Raw genomic sequence first — 21,277 nt, 5'->3', positions numbered from 1 at the left:
CCTCTGAATGGGCACCGTACTCACGCACCCACATCATCACACATGTTCACAGTAATACAAACAAAACAAGGGCAAGTGTTAGTGGACACAAAAACACACACGCATCCACTTCTACATACAGATGGGGAGTTTGAAAACTCGGGTGAACAATGGGACCAATCAGGAAGCCAGGCGTTCCCTGGAACAAATGCCACCCCAGGACTGGGGCGAGAGCCCAGCCTGATGGAGGAGAAAAGAGAAGCAGCGATGGAAAACTGATTTTGTCAGCTTTGTGGATTTTATGGTCGATCCAAGGGAGTTAAAATGGACATTGTCCCTCCAGGCTTCCAGAAGTTTGAAAAGCAAATCTCCTCAGGAAGAATGCACTTCAAATCCAACCATGGAGAATTCTGACTAATTAGCATGCACAGAACCTAGGTTCGTCATTTTAGAAGCCATTAAGCACAAGGGAAATACACTATTATAAGCTGGAGAGGGAACAGAGAAACAACTAGAGAACCAGAACTACAAAGACTGCACATGCTGAGACAACTGGATCCTGGGCAGGAGGTCAGTGTTTAAAATAAACAACACAAGAGCCAACGGAGGTAAGCCAGTCCTGTAACCCTGGTGCTCAGGAGACTGGGGCAGAAGGCTAGTAAGCTCTGGGCCAGCCTGGGCTATATACCACAAGACCCTCTTTTAAGGACTGAAAGATAAACTCTATACCTGGTAGCTGAGTATGGTTAAGAGCTGAGAATGCTGGAGGAGGGGCTGAGCGGGGAAACCCGACATGGGTGCTGTGGAGTCTATATATAATCCCCGTGTGGGGCAGTGGACATGGGAGGATCCCTGGGGCTTCTAGACAGACAGACAGACAGACAGACAGTCAGTCAGTCCAAACCATGAATGAGCTCTAGGCCCCAAAACACCTATTTGAAATACCTGCCTAAATTCCTAGCTCCTGGGTAGATACAGAAAGATTAGAACTCAAGGTCATCCTTACCTAAATAGGGAGGGAACTCAAGGTCAACATTTGCTTTATGAGACTATGTCTCAAAAAACAAACCAAAACAAACCAAAACAAAGAGACAAAAGAAAAATAAACCAAAAGCCAAAACCAGAACACAAAAAAATTTACATAAATTGGGCTGGACTTTTAGTGGGGTAAGAAAGCACAGGAAGATTTAACACCTGAATTAATGGCTGAGGATTTTCTAGATCAGAAGAAAGGTACCCATTTACAGATTCAAAAAGCCAATAAATGCTATCAGGATAAACAATGAAATCCATACTGTCACTATCAAATCAAAAAGGCTAAGCCAAGAAACAAACAATTAAGGTCACAAGAAACCCAAAGAACTCAACCAATAACTGACCTAACCTAACCTAACCTATTAACTCAAACCACGAAGATCAGCTAAGCACAGCACGACAGCCCTCAGTCACAGCTCCTTGGAAGAATGAGGAAGGATTATTACTGGCCGTCTTAAGACTCAAGAACTGGGCAACAAAGAGATCTAGAAGTGGTAGAAAGGACACACCACTGGGAATGGAGATGCATCAGCTGACCATAGGAAATGTGGCAAATGGGAGTGTATGACATTCTCAAGATGAAAGAAAAAACACTCGTCAGCTTAGATCTTCACAGCAGGACCAGACCCGAGCTCAAGGCTGTAACTACAGACCCTGACTAACGGACTTCTTAGGAATGTTACTTGGGAAACATGAACATGATCTCAAAAGGGAGGCCTGGTGTTTAGGAAGAAACGGTTAGTAGAGATGTAAGCAATCAGAGACCGAATTACAGTTATGGTGAGCTCAAAAACAGACAAAAGCAAAACGGAGGACAAGAATTTGGGCAAATTAGCTCAGCGTTTGGGAGAAGTAAAGTGAAAACATTCAAAAAGTTTGGTATTGATCAAAGGTTAAACACATCGATCAAGCATTTTAAGATGTTCCCGTCCAAAGTTCTAGGACTGACACTAACAGACAGGAGGAATGAAAAGTGGGGAGTTCCCATCTTTTGGGGATAAACACAGTGTGTGCAAACTTAGCCAGAAGTGAACCCAAATATATTAATAAAAATGGGCTAGCCTTTAATCCCAGCACTTGGGAGGCAGAGGCAGGCGAATTTCTGAGTTCGAGGCCAGCCTGGTCTACAGAGTGAGTTCCAGGACATCCAGGGCTACAAAGAGAAGCCCTGTCTCAAAAAGGGCTAAAAACCTGTAGCTGGAAAGGTAGACATTGGTAGTATGGATGGATGTACAGTAAAGACAAGCCATGCTGTTAATCAGGGGAGAACCTAAAGCTAAAGGACAAAGGAAGGCGGAGAGTGTGGACGAGCTGGATCTTGCTGCCAAAGACAATAAAACCACAGGCTTTAAGGCAGCCGCCATTACAACAGACTATTCACAATCTACACACATTCTATTAGCCAGCGAGATAAAGCAGTTCTCAATATGAATACTTTCAGTAAAACTGCTTCAAAACACATCTCCTGCAGCCCAAGTGCTACAAGAAGAAATAGCCAAGCCCACAGGATGATGGGGAGATCCTGACCATCACTCTCAGCACCAACCAGGCTTCTCATAGGTAAGACATGCACACGCACACATGTGCACAAGCACGCTCTCGAGCACATACACAAGGAAACAATGGAAAAGACACTTTTAAAATAAAATAAAAGCACATGTGGAACACTTAAAAACGGATTTGTACTAAACTATATACTATATGTTTATACCTGACCACAGGCACTAGGGCTTTCAGACTAGGCCTCAATGTCTCAAATGCCCAAGAAGTCTCACATCAGTGTGCATTCAAGTTCATGGTGACTGTTGAAGTGGAAACTGAAAAGTAAGAAGGTACTACTCCTTTTTTTGGTCTGGAAAAGTCATATGTATTCTTCTAAAAATATGTACAGGTCATGGAAGAAATCAAAACGGAAAGCAGAAACCACTTAAGATCATGGGGTGCAACAAGGTTGTGGTTCACAGGAAATCAAAATGTTAAGCTTCGTAGAGAAAAGAGTTTAAAAAGGCATACAATCTACACAAAGAAAAACAGAAGGGAAAAGGAAAGGAAAAGAGATAGCAAAAGCCAATGAAGGGGCTGGAGAGATGGCTCTGTGACTAAGTGCTCGGGCTGCTCTGACAGAGGACCCAGGTTCCATTCCCTGCCCCAGTGTCATTCACAATAACCTGTGACTTCAGCTCCAGGGGATCTGATGCCCTCTTCTGGTCTCTGTGGGGACCACACTCATGTGATTCACACATATACACACAAACATACAAACAAAAATACTTATCCTTCTTAAACAGGGCTAATCAGATAAAACGAAACTTCAGAAGAGAAATGTGACAATATTAGCAAGCAAACAGGCTACAAATGAAATTTCAAAAAAAAAAAAACAAGAATGTAGCTATGAAAGACAGTTTAAGAGATAGGAAATACTGAGAATAACTTTATGCCAAGATACCTGTATACTTTGGTGAAATGGACAAATAGCTCAACAGGAAATACCAAGCCCAACTTACCGTATAATCACTACACAGATTACACTAACAACTAATCAGCCTGTAAGGATGCTGCCAGCACCACACTGTTCTGCAAATGAGTTCCATCAACTATTCAGCAATAAAGATGTTAGATTTCATATAGGAAGGGATAGAGGAAGTGATTAATGAGAGTGAATGCTCAATTTAATTTAAGAGGCTAACAATCTTGACACAGAAACCAGATAAGGACGGAGCTAGAGACAGTGGCATAAACAAAATGGCAAACCCTCCTCTAAGATACCAGGTGCCAACTCCAGTAAGATGTTAAAACGCCATGAATCAACATAGTAAGCGCTAAGAAATCAAAGGGTTGTGTAGAGGTGGCCAATTTATTATGCAATTCATCATAGTAAAGAAAGAGAAAAAAACTTCGGTAAGTTTAAGGTGATAGAATCTATTTTGGGGAATGAAATTCAAGGATTGTTAATGATAAAATATAGCAAAGTGGGATTGGACAGAATTTTGTCATTATTATAACATACTCTTTCTTCTTTTTTTTTCTTTCTTTTTAAAAATCTCACTATGTAGACCAGGCTGACCATTCATTGCCACCTTAGTGCTGAGTTAAGTTAAAGGCGTGCACCATCATGCCCAAGTCTTCCTAAAAAAATTTAGGATCAAGGGCTGGTGAGATGGCCAGAAATAATCCAAATTCCTTTTTAAAGATTGTGGGACAGTCAGTCACGCAGTGGAGCATCACGCAGCGGTATAAGTGACTCAGTCACAGCTACATGAACCAGTAAGGAAATGAACCTTAGTGAGCATGCTGGAGGAAGACATGGTTCCAGCTAGCAAACAAACAAATACATACACACAAACACACAATACACAAATATACAAACAAACACATACACAAACATACAAACAAATGCACAAACGCCTCTTTAAGTCCTGGAACTGTCAGTCCAGTCCAGGGGCTCTGGCGTTCTCCTCTAGGAGCTGTGGGCACTGCATACATGTGGTACATGGACATCCACTCAGACAAAACATTCACAAAACATAAAGGTTGGTAGGGGTGGGGTGGGGGTGGGGGTGGGGGGTGGGGTGGGAAGGACTGAGCGAGTCCAAGCACAACAGTCTGAAGAAGAATGTCAAGGAAAAACAGGCAAAGAATCACTTCATAAAAGCTGCCTAGAAAACTCCATCTTACCAAGTGTCAAGTTTTCCAAGTTTTCCAGAAGAAGGCGAGAAGCCAGAACTTTGGGTTCATAGTTTCCTACATTCATCACAGAGCCCAGCCTCATTCTACCTGAATCTCATCCGCAAAATAAAGTTCAAGGCTCCTCTTAGCCCTAGAGTCCCATCTGAGGGGTGGAGAGGGGAAAGAGTCCAGGGCCAAGGAACTGCCACTTCCTGGGGTCAACAAATCCAGCACTTCTGCCTTACCCAAGGTGACAAAGATAAACAGGGCTTCAGGCCTGAGTGCACGGAGAATCTGCAGGAGCTGAAGATTTTCAGATACAGGGGAAGAAAGGAACCACCAAGACTTTCAAAGACATTTAGCCAGTGCCAAGGACCAGGGATACAAAGGATGCCCCAGTGGGGCCTTAGAGGAGCCGGGCAGACTCCTGCTGGGACACGAGACCCAGGAGAGGAGTGTTATTTCTGATGGCTTTCTTTGGATCCTTTCTCCACATCCCTTTTTAATATTTTTTCCTACCTCAAAGCTTATCTCCCACCCCACCTCACCCCCAACCCTGGAGACAGGGATTTTCTGTGTAGCCCTGGCCTGTTCTAGAACTTACTTTGTAGAACAGACTGTATTAGAACTCAGACCTGCCTGCCTCTGCCTCCCGAGTGCTGGGATTAAAGGTGCCATCGTCACCCAGCACGCATAACTTAATACTATGTTCTGAAGCTACCTTTGAAGGTCACAGTTTTAGAGACAAAAGACAACAGCTGCTTGGTCTTGCAAAACACAACACTGTGTGAAGAGACGGGAGGTACAGTTCCCTCTACTTCTATCTTCAGGATCCATCAATGCTACACCCTGGGAACATACAAGCGACCGGAAGCAGAGCTGGTACTCCAGATGTCGGTCTGTCCTTAAGAACTGGTGGTGTGACTAGCAGCAATGGCTGACTTGTTTCCTGCTCCCCTGGAAATGTTTTCAAGGTTCTTAGAGACCCAAATAAAACCAAACAGCCTCACATGGTGACCTCAGGGCAATTCCTCACAGTGCTTCCTACTGAGGAATTGCATCCTTCCTTAAAGCTGGTGACCTTACCACAAGTCTGCCCTGCACTAAAGGTGGCAGGGGTTCAGCTAAAGCCGCCTGCTGAGTGAGGTTCAGGACCCAGCCTCTGGTGCTTGGTCAGGAGACCTGGAGGGGATGGGGGTCAGCTGTAAGCATCTGCACTGGAGCTGACTTAGAACTCAGGGCTCACGCTGGGTAACCTCACTAATCCACAGGGCCCATACAGGTCGCGGGTGGGTCTCTGGCTCACTGAGGAATCTGTTTGCTGAGCTTCTCTGCATAGTGTCTGGACACTGTTGCCCTACAAGGGTTCACCTTATACTGACTCTCTCAATCTTCTGGGAAAACAAGGGAGTTAGGTCTTTTTCATCTAAGGGCCAGCGAGATGGTGTAGCTGGTAAAGGCAGTTGCTGCTAGGCCTGAGAAACTTGAGTTCAAACCCTGGAACCCACACAGTGGGGAGAAGAAACAGGTTCCTGCACACTGCCCTGACCTCTCTGCTCCCCACCCCCAGACACATGACATTAAAAAAAAGAATGCTTAGGGATGGCTCAGTGGTTAAGAGCACTCGATGTTCTTTCACAGGACTGCAGCTCAGTTCTTAGGACCAACGCGGTGGCTTACACTGTTCTGAAATCACGACGCCCTCTTTTTGCCTCCAGTGGGCAACACTGGAAGGCAAAACACACAGAGACAGTAAAAATAAAAACAAAACAAAACAAAAAACTTTTTGTATTCAAAAATGGACCTTGAAATTAAAACTAAGATGTTTTAGGTCTTACAGAGTTGTGACCTCCCTACCTGGGAGAAAGCATTCCTCACTAACTGGGAGAACTCGCCCTCTTCTCCCAGGTCTGTGACACGTGTCCGTTAGAAGGAATGCCTCTCATATGGATCTGTCAGTTAGCAATTGAACCTCATGCACGCCAGGCAGGCCTCCTGCACTGACACCATTTCCTGCTCTGTCATTCAGTGGCACCCCTGCTGGGATTTGCCCTGGGAGAGCAGGAGCAGGCAGATTGCACAGGTGAGCAGTGATGGTGAGGGGATGCGGATGCGTCCTGAGCGAGCTACAGCCTGGTGAGCGTGAAGATGAGCATCTTTCCGATGTCTAAGGATGGGCCAATCTTGGAGGTGATTGAGTAAAAAGTCAACACGGTCGAGTCAATTACACTATTGACAGATGCTCTTAAGAGGAGGTTTCGCATCATAATTATATGCAAAGGAACCCAGCAAATACAAGCTGTGTAACGATCAGCTAATAAAAGTAACACTTCATCTATGTCAATAACAGTTTCAGACTAAGACAAACAAACACGGCCTTTGCCACTCAGCAGAGGGGGAAAAAAATCCCTGAAAGACAAATATTTTCACTTAAGTTGGGAAGTGCTTAGAATTATGTAGAAAAAAAACTGTCATACAAAGGAGAGGCGGACACTGTCCTGTAGTGGGTGCTAGTGACCACCAGGGGAACACTAGCACACCTGCAGGGCCCTCAGCCCGTATGCACCTGCAAGTGACAGTCAGGATTCTGTTCTTCACTGGACTGTTTATTTCTCAAGCACAGGTAAATTTAGGTTCAAGTGGCAGGTGGCCAAACTTAAGTTTTATGATGAAAGGGAATGAGCAGAAGGAGACTTCTCTCCTAGTCACATATCTGACTGAGTCTTGGGCAAGGCAGAATCTGTAACCGTGTGCACAGCTGTATGTGCACTGTGGTACCTGTGGTCACCCTAAAAGAGGGCGGGCGGGCACCACAAGCAAATGTCCCCAGGCTTACAGAGCCTACCACACCCCTCCCTCCCAACTTCTTTGGAAATCTGAGGAGATTGGGCAGGTACAAGACTATATTTGGAGAATATTCTGCTAGTGTGTGTGTGTGTGTGTGTGTGTGTGTGTGTGTGTGTAATGACAACCAGTCAGCTTCTTGCTCCCAATGCCATGTTTCACTACCACGATGGACTGTGTCCACTCAGGTACTATAACGAAATGAAACCTTTCTTCCCTAAGTTACTTTAGGCCATAGTATGTTATGACAACAACAGAAAAGGAAGTAAAACAGGTGAGCCATGACCCCGGTGTGAGAAAATAAAAAAAAAAGAAAGGAAAGAAAGAGAAAAGGATGCAGCTGAGGGGAGGGTCTTTAGCAATCAAGCAGCTCATGTGATTGGTCAGCTGAGAAAGACCCAGTCCCACCCCCAGCATCAAGCCCGAGAAGAGAAAATATACACAGGGCTACCCAGGCCGAAGCTCATGCTGGTGGCCACTTCCAGGAAAGTGTTCTGAAGCAATCTGAACGCTGATGGCGGTCTATGGAAGACACCGCAAGAGTAAGATGTCTGGTCATGGACTGTGCCCGTGATGCTCAGCATTAGTTGACAACTTGGCAGAATCCATAATTCCTGGGAGACAGGCCCTATGGCATGCCTATGGGGGATATCTTGAAGGGAAAGAGGGCAAAGGCGGGTCCACAGCAGGCAGTGCCGTGCTTTGGGTAGCGGGTGTTGAGCTGTGTATATGGAGAACGTTGAACTCAACGGTAGTGCGTCTTGCCAGCTCTCTGCATCCTGACTGTGATGTGATCAGTTGCTTCAGGCTCCTGCTGCTCTGATTTCCCTCCCAGGGTGGACCATGACCCTTAACCACCAGCCTTTCCCCTTACATTGTTTTGGTCAAGATATTTTATTATAGCAATCTGAAAAAGAAACTAAGATGCCATTGAACATACTTAGCTCAAGGAGAGAGGCGGGGTGGGAGATGGTGGGCTGATGTGGAGGGAGTCACGTCCACGGAGAGAGCTTCTGGTAGCCCAGGAGCCACGGTAAGGTAGTGCGTGACTGACACACGGGCATGAGAACCAGGAGACTGTCATGCTGCATGTGCGGGTTCGAGGCCAGAGGTGGACTGACCCTGGGGTTGCTGATGGAGGTGAGAAGGATGGAGGAAAGAAATCACCCAAAGAGGGCTCATTCGGCGTCCTCGACCTGACTTTCAGTGACTGGGACATGACACCCCTGCTGTTCTTATACCTCTTACCAAATCACATTTCACATGCAGGTTTGCATCATTTACTGCACCCCTCCACGGAGACATCAAGTCTCCCAGATGAGGGAACTGAAGCAAGTCCAGAGAGATGAGACGCTACCTCAGGGTCCCCGGATGGGAATTGACAGAGGGGGATCCAGCCCAGTCAGCAGCTGCTTACCCTTGCTTTCTGGCCGACTTTGGCCTGTTACTTAAGAAAACCCTTAGCAGTATCGGTCTGCTCACTGGAGAGGAAGAGCGAACAAAAGTGTTGAGGACCCTGTGCGATAGAGGGCCTGTTTCCCCACGACCCAGGCCGGCTCCGCCCAGCAAGCTCTTCTCTTACCTTATGGCTGCCGTCATCCCAATGGGAGTGATAGGCAACGGCCGGACGCCAGGAAACAGCCCTCGGCTCAGCACCCGCGCTCCATTTTGTATCACTCCTGGCGAGACTGGAAAAGCAAGAGAAAAAAAAAAAGACACATCAGGGGTGAATTCAAATGTAAAGTTAGCAATTCTGGAAGAGAGAAAGGGAGGGGGCAAACGCGCGCGTGCGCGCGCGTGTGTGTGTGTGTGTGTGTGTGTGTGAGTGTGTGTTTCTGCACGTACACAGACACACAGAGGGGAAGGGGTAAAGAGAACAAGACAGAAAGAAAGACAATGTGCAAGCAGAGTCAACAGCTTACAAATTATTGATACTTGTATTAAAAAAGAATCAATCAAACATGAGTTTAAAAAAAGAAAAACAGAAAGACAGACAGACATCCAGGCTGGGAATAGAAGGCTCGGTGGTTGACGGTGCTTGCTCTATGAGCACAGAGACCACAGTGTGAATTCTTAGCAGTTGGTAAAACGCAGGGCTGAGAGCTCACTGGCGACCAGCCTAGCCCAGCGAACTTGGTCAGCAGGAGGCGCCTTCCTTCTCAAGGCAGTAAGGTGGACAGAAACAGGAAGACCCAGTGGCCTGCTCTGGCATCTACAGGACGGTACACAGGCACACCTGCCAAATAGTCACTTGTTCAAAACACATGGCACATGCACATACGTGTGCATGCATGCACGCACACATGCTTACCCACCCAAAACACAAGACGACTAGATTTCATCATCTATTAGTAAAATCTCTTATATTTGGTCTTTCCCCAAGAACATTTAATGTCACCAAGACTACAATGGGACTTCAGATGACCCAACAATTACACTTCTCATGCCTGCTCTGGTTAAAGGTTAGGAATATCTATTTATTTGTCCTTCATCCAAAATGGGAGAAAAAAAGCAACTTAAAGAAAAAAAAAATCAGTCCAATCCTTATCTGAAGGACTCTGCCTCTCTACACCCAAGCTCCCGCGGGGACCTGCCTTTCCTGGCTGCCTGAAGGGATGGGCTGTACACAGCCCTGGCTTCTGTCCAATCAGGGCCTGGCTTCAGGGGTCAGTTTGTCTTCCCCTGTACCCTCTCCAGCATCCCTTATCCCAGCGCTACTACTATATACACTGTAACGACTCCCACCAGCGACCACAAGAGCTTGTGTGGCACGCCATTCCCGATCACGTCCCCTTTACATTACAGGGAGTCCTGGGCATCTGACCTTTATCCACATCCTCAGCAGCAGCTTCAGCTAGAGAGCTGCTCTAGCTCCTGCTGCATCTATGGACACCGGGCATGTGTCTGTGGGACCAGGTGAGCCTTGCAAACAGGTTATGCGGGCTCCTACGTTTCTTCTTGTGTGATACTGTGGAAATGCCCAAATGTTTATTCTGCTTTCTAAAGAATATTCTAGCCCTCTTCTGCTCCCTATAATCCTGGCACATACTAAAGAGAGGTGGATAAACAGGGCCTTTTCAAACAAACAGCAATGAAATACTAGAAAATTATACATCTAAAAAACGAAAACCAGTCTAGATGTCAAAATTTAAACCCATGTTATTTGCAAACAATACTTTTATGAAACAAATTGCTAACACAGACACGTCTCATAATTTCTAGCTTTCGAGGCGTGTGTTTTCAGGAATGAGAGTACGCTCAGTGGGCAGAAGCTTTTCCTACTACACAAAGCCCTGAGCTCGAGCCCCGCAGTCTGTAAACCAGCCATGGTGGTGTATCCCCAGCACACAGGAGGTGCAGGCAGGGACATCAGAGGCTGAGCTGTCCTCAGGAGGGGGTTTTGAAAGTGCTTCATGTAGGGTAAACATTCACTCTTGAATATGAAATAACTCTTACAAATTGTATTAGTAAGTGTGTGTGGGGACGTGTACATGTCAGTGCACGTGTGGAAGTTGGAGGACACCTTTGTGGAGTCCGTTCTCACCTTCCACTTTTATGTGGGTTCTGGGGGTCAATCTCAGGTGAGTAGGCTGGCACCGCATACACCTTTACCGGCTGAGACATCCTGCCTGCCTGAATACAGAATTCTTAAATAGACTGGGCTTTCTGTAATTCTTGCTTAATAAATTTTTGACATTTCTCTTCTAGGTTTATATACCACTTGGACAAAATGGAATCTAGAAAACAGACTCACACTTAGTATGGTCAACTGAGTGTTGACAAAGGTAGGTATCAAGGCAACTTTAGGAAGGAAAGTATCACAGCATGGACAACCCTTTGGGATAAAGACAGACCCTTACCTTGATACTGCACGTGAAGATTAATCATAAACAGATTTATAGTTCACAAAGGGAAGACACAGCATCGAGAGACCTCAGATTTGCAGCTATCCGCTGCAGTCTACGGCGTGTATGGGTCTTTGTCAGCTGTCTGGAGACTGCGGGAGAGGGGTTCAGTGACTTTTGATGGCATTCCCTAGGTCACATAGCTACTGGATGAGCTTAATCCTGACACTGTGGCCGTCTCGCTGAGGAGCTCACGGAGAGCAGTAAATGGATCAGATACAATGGGCCACGTCACAAAAGAACTTAAATACTGAAAATCTGTACCATGATTCTAACCATTGTCAGTAACTAGCATCTTCCTGTGAATCAGGGCAACTATAGTTAAATCGGAGAGAAAGAATGTGTGTGTGTGTGTGTGTGTGTGTGTGTGTGTGAGAAGAAATACTAGGGTAAGTTCTAAGGTTGGTGTGGGGGCTATCGCCTCTGATGGTTAGGAAGGAGAGTATCACAGTATTCCAAGTGGAAATATCTGGAGAACTTGCTAGGAAGCACTGTTGACACTGAACCTGAACCTCTAAGGCGGAGAAGCAGCAAGTCTACTCAGAAATGATAAAAATAAATGCACAGTGTGCATAAGGAAGTGGAAGTGGTCTTTACTCCAGTGAATCATCCCACTGTGGTAGCAATGCCCTCCAGAGGCTCACGCATTTGAGCACTTGGCCCCAGGCGGTGACACTGTTTGTAGAGATGTGGCCTTGCTGGAGGAAGTGTGTGTGTCCCTGGAGGAGACTCTCCAGGCTGCCCTCCGCTTTGTGTGTGTGATAGAAGGTAAGAGTTCTCAGCTTCGGGCCGCTGCCCTGCCACCCGCCGCTGTGCCCTGCCGCCCGCCGCCGTGCCTCTCCCCTCGCAATGGATGCCTCCCTCGGAACCTTCTCTTCCTTACACTGCTTTGGTCATAGCATCTCATCACAGCAGCGACAGAGAAGCAGCTCATTAGAGGCACACTGGACTCTACCTAGTGCAGCAGGCTGGAGCAGGAAAGTGGCCTGCAAGGAGGCGGCTGGGAATGCCAGGCCAGTGCCCCACCTCTGCCAGTTAATTACTCTGTCTCTGAAGTAATCTATGGCAACTCAAGTAAGGCAGGGATGTCTCACCCCCTGCAGCCACTGCCTCCACCAAAGTGATCGTAGGAGACGTTCAGTGAGGTTAGACTCTCACTCAGATTTAGGAAATGCTTGAGATTTATTATCATCATCAGCCCCTTCCACAGAAGAATCCCGAGGTGCCTTTCCCTGCCGCACGTCAGCTGAAAAGCCACAAAAGGGAACATGATGAAAACCAGAGTAAGCTGTGTTCCTGGCGACGGAGCGGCTAGGGCAGCAAAGGCGGCTCCTGGGATATTTTCGTTCCCAGGTACATAATGTTAGCATCACCCCTGGAAGGGAAGTTGGGCCAACGGGAGTCACCGAGCACACTCGCGTGGTCATGAGTCACCTGCCACTGAGGAGGACCCGCAGTCAGAGGTCCATGTCCCATACGCACAGTCCTCTGCCCAAATGTCCAGAGACTTCACACACTAGGATACTTCAGCGGGAAGGGAAAACAGGAAAACAACCAGCTCCAGCACAAACACCTACTGGAGGCTAGGTGTTGGAGAGACTCCCTGCCCACCGTGCAGAGTCTCAGGAGGGCTCTGTGCAGCATGGCATCAGATAACACTGGGTATCCCATCCTAGTTCTGTGACACAAACACACCTCGTAGGGGTGTGGTGATGTATGCTTATTACCTATCAACTCTGTCCTCATATCCTCCAACCAGCCCACATCACCTCTCCAGAAACTCCAGGGAATTATCTATGAGGCACAAGGTTTAATGGAGAAAATTCGATTCTTTCCAGTTTACTATGCCTTTGGTAGCTAGCCCTAATCCTACACACACATCTTCCCAATTAATGTGCTGTATTCACGTCAAAGCAACCTGGCAGCAGGGTCAGGTGTGTGTGCCTGAGCCTGAGACTGCTTGGGAATGTAAGGTGGCTCGCCCTCTGAACCCGGAACTCCTTCCCAAGTGGCTGCTGAATCAGCCTACACCTCCTGCCATTTCTCGGGCTGCCTCACTGGCAGCACACCCCAGACTGAGATGGTGACGATGGATGTGCCCGTCCACTGGCTGCCGAAAGTTGGCTGTTGACACTTAAGGGTGCCTCCATCTCGTCTCCTTTTTCTGTTCCCACCCGGAAGTGTCAGGAATGTAGTCTCTGGAAACTGGCACAGCCAATTTACGATGGCTCTGTGGAAAAAGACGTTGAGAGCCATCTCCCTTTCCGTTAAACACAAGGTCCATTCGCCTGTCTTTGGACTAAAATTAGCACTTTTCTTTCCCTTCTGTACTGACTGGTTTTATGTGTCAACTTGATACAAGCTAGAGTCTCAGAGAGGAAGGAGCCACAGTTGAGGAAATGCTTCTGTGAGATCCAGCTGTAAGGCATTATCTCAATTAATGATCATTGGGGGAGGCCCAAGCCCATGGTAAAGTGGTGCCATCCTTGGGCTGGCGGTCCTGGGTTCTATAAGGAAGCAGGCTGAGCAAGCCACGTGAGCAAGCCAGTAGGCAGCATCCCTCCACGGTCTCTGCATCAGCTCCTGCCTCCAGGTTCCTGCCCGCTGAGTTCCTACCTGACTTCCTGCAATGATGAACTATGATCTGGAAGTGTAGGCCCAATAAACCCCTTCCTCCCAACTTCCTTTTTGTTTATAGGGTTTCACTGCAGCAGTGGAAACCCTAAGACCCCTTCTCTCCCTATCCACCTCTTGAAAAAAAAATCAGTACACTCGACGAACACAACCCATCACTTCACGTTCTGAGATGGAATTAGGAGGCAGCTCAGCCAAATACTCAAGAAAATACATTTGAAGCCAACTTCTAACTCTGTGTGCCCTCTAGAAGAAGTCTAAGCATCCAGCACCACCCTTTCTGCTCGACGGGGTACACACCTTCTCTCCCAGCAACCCGGGAGAAGAGAACAGTCCCTAAAGCCAGTGCGCAGGCTGCAACACCACACACGCCAGCACCTAGTGGCTGGCTACCCGGAGATCAGAGACTGTGACACTCACACTCGATGAGGGGCAATCAAGCAGATGGCTCAGCGCAGACGATATGGCCTTAAGTGACAGCAACTTTAGGAGCCTTCCTGCATCTGTGTGCATGAAGTGAGGGGGCACGCGGGAACACGCTCTCGCGATGGCCCAAGGTTGACACTGGCTGCTTTCCTCTGTCGACGTCCTCAAGTCGACAGGCCATGTCAGCTAGTCTGTTACCCCCACTGAGCTAGGATATACTTGTCCCTGCCTCCCTAGCCCCAGAACCACAGCATGTATTCCCCAAGCCCAAGCCCACTTTCTGGGACTCATGTCCTCATGCTTTTACACCAAGTACTACTGACTGAGCCACTTTCTGGGGTCTAAGACTCGTTTCTGTTCTGAACAGTCAGGTATAAAACAAGCTGTCCTGCACACCGTGCTGGCCTTCAGCACTTCATCTGCCTCTCGGCATCTCCCTTGGCCTTTGCAAGGTCTAAAATTAAGCTCAGCGGGGAGCTCAGGGCTCTGCCATTGGAGGGCAGCCCTGGCTAACACTATCAGAAGCCATAAGCTGAGCAGCAGGCCATTCCTGTCACCACTCCTCCCCCGAGGCACCCCTGCCACCTGCTTGCTTGGAAGCAGACTGGGGAAGGGCTGTCATGGCAGGCAGGGCACAGCCTGTTTCCTGTGGTCTTTGTCCTGTGGAGCCCTACATGGATGACCTATACCCCAGTTCCGGGCAGCACTCTCCATCCTTCTTGGTCCATTTTGCTGTTTTGTTTATTATCGAGAGTTCTGTCTTTGGGAAAATTCCAACTCAGGATTATATAAGCCTTTGGAGATGGCTAATGGTGACCTAGTTTCTCCACAGGGGTTAAAGATGCCTCACAAGGATTGTCAAGGGAGCTACTAGGCAGGTGATTCAGGAGATACCAGAAGCTGAGATCAGTCTACACCGCCACTCTTTAGGCAGAGACTGGCGTTAGGTGGATAGCTTTTGATTTCAGAAGGTAAGACGAGCAGACAGCACGTTCTTGGCTAACTGTTCTGGAAGTGGCATTTTGCAGACGCAGAACGTATCCCATACACTGAGTGACACCAGGGGCACAAACTATTAGAAGCCAAGGCTTTTATTAGCTGTGCCTCACTGCAAATTGCAGGAGACAATTGAAAAAAGAGGGGGTGGGCCTCAGGACTGCAGGGGACACAGGGCTCCTGGGTTCTCACTAGTGTCTCAGGCAGATTCTTCTATAACTCACTGAGCCTCAGAGCCAGTGTGCTGGCCCTGGGCTAGTTTTGCAGATGCCAAACACGGAAGAGGAGAGGAAGAGATCTAAGGGGCGGCCACTCGGTGACCTGAAGTGCAGTGGCTACAAAGCACAATGACAAAGGCTGGGGGAGAGCCCTTTCTAGCAACCAAGCCAGCCTGTAATCGCCAGGGCTGAACAGTGCCAGGAGATGAGGTGGGTAGCTTGCTGCTCAGAGGGGCAGCCCAGGGGTGAAGCAGGAAGCTATAAATAGCAAGGCATGAGGAGGCTCTATAAACAGAGCCTGGCCACAGCACCCAGCCCCAGGGAAGAGAGAGAGAGCGGCAGGAAACATATAGGCTCTCAGAAGCCATGCTGCCCATGTCCTGACCACGGGAGAAGGTCTACGTGAACCCACACAGGGACAAACCGGAACCACGACCACGCCGGAGCCTGCCGCCCACTCTCCATCACGGAGACCGGTTGTTGCCTTTATACATCTACGAGGATTCCTACCTAGGCCTGGGGCAACACTAGCAGGGGAGGTGACAGCAGCTTCACCATCCCAGCTCGGTGTGGCTTCTCCCTTGAGGACCAAGGCCCTGCCTCCAGGCTCAAGGCAAGAGACCAGCAATGTTGCCAGGCAGTGGTGGCGCACATCTTTAATCCCAGCACTAGGGAGGCAGAGAGGAAGGCTGACCTCTGAGTTTGAGGCCAGCCTGGGCTATAGAGCAAATTCCAGGACAGCCAGGGCTACATAGGGAAACTCTGTCTTGCAAAACCAACACCCTACCCCCACCCCAAACAAACACACACACAAAGTAAAGAAAAATAAAGCTACAGTTGGAATGGCTAATGATCCGTGGACATCCTTCCCTCTGGTTGTGTCCACCAGGAGATGATGGATTTGACACTGTTCCAATCTTTAGGGGCTCTGCAGCCTGCCCTGCTCTGACAGTGCTTACACTTGACCTCCGGTCTCAGATGGGAAGGCAAATACGAAGAAGCCAGTGTCTCCACGCTCTTCTGGGTCTCAGTCTACACTGCTGTTCCTGCCTGTGCTTGTGTCCTCTGATGACCTTCATAGGTATCCTAGTGATGCCGGAGAGCCTTGGTGCCCTGGGGCCCTCTGAAGGTTGTGGCTATCCTTTCACAGAATGTTAAAAGCTTTCTTTCAAAAAAGACCCCAAAATGATCCTACGGGAATATAGCCCCGTCCCGAGTCCTGGTTTCAATCCCCAGTGCATATATGCACATATGGTATGGTGGTTCATGCTAGAGAAACGGGGGCAGGAGGATGAGAGGTTCAAGGTCATCCCTGGCTACAGAGCAAGCTTGGGGACCAGCCTGGATCACATGGAACCCCACCTCAAAAAGAATGAAAAAGGAATCCATACCTTTAACACATGAGCGCTTTTAAAACTCAGTACAGCACTTTGACATAAATAGGACTGTGGATATTGCAGAAAGAGAATCACAGTTGGAGAGTTACGGGGCTGGAGAGGAAAGGCTCATTTGGCCAAGAAAATATTAAAAACAATCCTGTGAGCAAATCAGGAGAACCCAACCTGTGGCCACGAGGCCAGGAATAAGAGGCTTTCAGGAGAGACACTGAAGATCTGTGAGTGCTCGGTCCACATCCCTTGACTTTCCCAGGACTCCCCATTCCCTTCTCAGCCTAGGGACCAGACCATCAGAAGTATATATACATAACGTAATACACACAGCACACAGTGGCATCAAGCAGAGGAAGGGGTTACACGACTCTGATGAGATCCGTGTGCTTCCACTAAGACAGGTTATGCCACCTGATCATAGGGACCTTTCCAGCCTGCGACTTGATGACTGCTGGAGTCTGTAACTTTTCCTGAAATGTCATCCAAGAATAGGTTTTAAGTACAGGTTTCTCTGACACTTAAGAGCCACATTGCAGGCTAGCTAGGCGAACCACTATCTGCTTAGCAGTGGAGTAGGCTGGCTGGAGGTGTGAGCAGACTCACGGCCCCTAGGCCAGGAAATGGAGGCTGACAATGGGGGGCGAGCCGTCTGTTGTCAGGGCAGGGAAGGGTGGTCCCAGGCACAGGACCAGGCTTCTGAAAACGCTCCACCGGCATTATCTCTTGGATATTTTAAAATAGGTACAAAGAAAAAAGTGTTAAGGAAGGTTATGGATGGGGGTCTGGAATTCTTATTACTCTTCCACCAATCTATGTGGATCTTGGGATGAATGTTTTCTTGTGGGAAGTGCTACTGTCTCCAAAGTGGGGGAATTCTTATTGCTTAGGTGATATCTTCAGAAAGCCAGAGCTCCAACTAGTCCCAGGAAACTAGTCCCAGGCACAAGACAGGTAGGAAGCAGTCTCTAGTAGCGTTACAGAAGGATCTGCCACGCCGAGTCCTTTTCTGCACATGTGTGACAGAGCAGCACCCTGACAGAAGACACGCAAATCTTGGCGTCCCACCTCTCAGCTCAGTGTGGTTCTGGCCAGACGTGGGTTGTGGACAGATGCACTGGCCACAAGCTGTGAGGAGGGGGAGGCATCTTGATTTCAGGTCAGCTATAAAGATGAGAAAAGGAAAGGAACGATAGCAGGTAGTGGGCGAGAGTCAGGCCCAAGCAAGGCGAAGAAGACCTGTCATAATTAGCATCGCTTAGGGAGCCCTACTAAAGCTACATCAGCCCTGCCCTTCTCTCTGTGGCCACCTAGGAGGCAGGGTAGAGGTGATGTGATGTGGTACTGTGGTTCCATTTTAAGGCCAAGCCAGACTTTCTAGAATGCACCCTAATATTATCAAAGACCTAGACAGGGTACTGCTTAGCTCTATCATGGAACTTCTCTGACAGGGGAACCATCTCCAGCAGGAGCTGGTATCGGGTCCATTTTTCATCTCCTCGGTCCTGACAGTATGTGAGAACTCGCTCATCCTCGAAGCATACCTCTGCACTGGCTCACGCATATGCATGGCTGCATGTGTACATGCGTGTGCATGTTAAGTTAACCACACACTTAGCTCTGAAGAGAATGCTGCAAGCGCGGAGCTATGGCAGCATTAGTGCTTCCTGCGGCCTGGGGTGTACAGGAGAAGGTTAAGTTCACAAACTGTGGTGCTGTATGCTATAGAAATATCTACTCACAACCTGCTTGTATCTCAGGGGGAGAATTCAAAAGCATCATGGCACTGGCAGCGTCAATGTCGGGATCTGGAAAAATCAACCAATAAATAACATTATTTACAACGGGGCTGGTGTGTACGGAGTGGTTTTTTCCCCCTGCAAGTTACAGCTCATGAATGTGACAGAGAAAGAAAAAAAAAAACATCCAGATGAAAGACTTCAGAGGTGACTCGAACACCACTCGGACTTGAAAGAAGGAAAAGTTATTCTAGAATGAGATTCTAGGAACATGCTAGCATTTTCTTCTTCTTTTTAAAGAGCTATGATCCTCTTCTTGTTTGGTTAATGCTGGGATCTGCGATGTGGGTGTCGACAGGCTGCTGGTCTGGGCGCCCTCAGTTTTCACCCTGGGGTGGAGAAGGAGGTGACCAGTGACAATGGGAAGGTCAGCCTGGGGATCGCTGATGCTGGGGGAGGAACTCACAGCATCAGAGAAAGCTCTGAAGACACCTGCATCCAGACAGATACAAACAAGACATTTGGTCATTTCCATTCGTCAGCAGAATGGAAATCTCATTTATGAGTGTGTGTGTGCACGCAGCAGTGTTGGAGGTGATGAAGGCATTTTTAAAAAAAAAGCACATAAAGTATAAAGAAAGGAACTGAGGAAGTTCTGCTGTTGAAGGCTTACGTCCTTATTTATAATTGCTTTTAATCTGCTCCCTCCCGAATGCACATCACTTTATTGCTATAATTCTTAATAGGTTTCTGAATCCTTACCAATCCACTGGTTGACAGATGGCAGGTTATATAGAGACAGAGAAAAATATTATCCCTTTATAACTAAATTCATTTCCCTCTGAGAAACAGCAGCACCGCTGCTATGGAAATGAAGGTCACCATGGCAACGGTAAACAACTACCAAGAATGGTCACTGAATAGGCTGAAAAGAACATCTGCCCCGGCCCAGCGTCCCAGCTGCCCTGGGGCGAAATTCGCTAATAGTGCAGTGAGGCCTTGTGACAGAAGCTGCCGCCTGTCCCCTGTCCAAATAAATGAAGTGTGCAATTGAAGCCGACATCAAAATGCCTGCCCTTGCAGATCACTGCCTCCGTGTCCGCTAAACCCAGTAACTAATGACTGGGGAGAGGGGGCCTCGCACTTGTCAGTTTTTGTACAAATTACATACCAAAAAATTCAATTTACTACTAATGGTTCCATGGCACTTTATTTTGGGTATTATGCAAGAAAATTACTTTTTTACTGTTTAAAAAAAAGTACATTTTTCATACTTTATATGTGCAGTTTAATTCCAGGGGAGTAATGCAATGCATGATAAAGCCCCACAAGCGATTAATAATACGGACGATGCTGGTTTCAGAAGACAATGCCTCAGGAAAAAAAGAAAAAGGTAAAGAAACTTCACTCTGCCCTTTTCTAGTTTGCCTGCAGGACACCTGTTATCTACATGCCATAACGGAGCAAAAGTTTATTTTAATAAGCACATTGTATGAGAAACAGGTAAATTAGCTTCTTTGGCAACTCCTGGGGTGACACTGCTCAAACAGTTAATTCCTCCCACTGACACATGTTCAATGATTCACAGAAAAGCTTCAAGTCCTACTCTGCTCCAGGGTCCCTACTGCCCAGCAGTGAAGTCCTTGGTCCCTATGGGTGGCAGGGGACAAGCCCCGAGGTGGCCCCTCTAGGCTTTCAGGGAGGAGCCCAGGGATGTGCTTCTGCTTCTCACCATACAAAACCTCCCTGCCATCTTGAAGTTCCAAGTACAACAGGTAGCCTGGGTTGCCCCGGCTCTGTGGTCTCCATCTGCCCCCAGGTGAGGGTCCCTGGGTATTGGGAAACTCAGATACGAAACCAGGAGGCAGTCTGAGGGTCACAGACAAGTACAGCCTTAGTGACAGAAAGAGGGCCGGAGGAGCATAGAGTAGCATCAGTCAGCTCTTAGAGGACTCCAGGAGAGCCTAAACCTGAGGCTCTACCCAGCATCTCCCCATCAGTTCCACCCACCCAAGCCAAGACGGACAGACAAGCCTAGGTTGGAAACTACAGGATGCTGACTCCCCTCCGCTACTTTCCTTTGAGCAGACCTACCACTCTGATGCTTCCACGGATGAAGGGATGAAGATGCTCTCAGAGAACCCATGCCCCACCCACCTCTCTCTAGGAATTCGGGGGGGGGGGGTAGCAGGCAGACTTCTCGTGATCTAACATACATGTGTGTACATGAGTTGGTAGTACCTGCAGTTTCAGGCATTCATCGAGGGTCTTGGAATGAATCTCCTGCTGAAAAGAAGAAGACCACTATATCTGCTGTAGCCTAATGTCTTTTTACTTAACAATATATCTTGGCAACCTTTTGCTAACATTAAAAGTTTTTGCAATGGCTTATCTTTTCTTTTTTGGTGGAGAAAACCTCGCTGCACTGGCAATCTCTTCCTGAGATG

At 47.8% G+C, this 21,277-nt stretch overlaps 1 protein-coding gene across 8 annotated transcripts in view; it reads right to left on the bottom strand.

The window, feature by feature from the left end:
* The window catches only part of Foxn3 (forkhead box N3), a 368,618-nt gene that overhangs the window by 9,958 nt on the left and 337,383 nt on the right, over positions 1-21,277 (bottom strand). For 6 of the 8 annotated variants that reach the window (XM_052185268.1, XM_052185266.1, XM_052185264.1 and 3 more), the window contains 2 exons: positions 18,834-18,899; positions 9,107-9,212 (listed from right to left, as the gene is read on the bottom strand). In XM_052185268.1, coding sequence (XP_052041228.1) covers positions 9,107-9,212; positions 18,834-18,899 — 172 coding nt within the window. The remainder of the gene's footprint in view (positions 1-9,106; positions 9,213-18,833; positions 18,900-21,277) is intronic. The other 2 variants (XM_052185269.1, XM_052185270.1) reach the window with 2 other exon arrangements.

The sequence above is a fragment of the Apodemus sylvaticus genome, chromosome 6, assembly GCF_947179515.1.
Source record: "Apodemus sylvaticus chromosome 6, mApoSyl1.1, whole genome shotgun sequence".
Classification (NCBI taxonomy): Eukaryota; Metazoa; Chordata; class Mammalia; order Rodentia; family Muridae; genus Apodemus; species Apodemus sylvaticus.
Note: the sequence above shows the minus strand (reverse complement) of the source record. Positions and strands in the feature narration are given on the sequence as shown.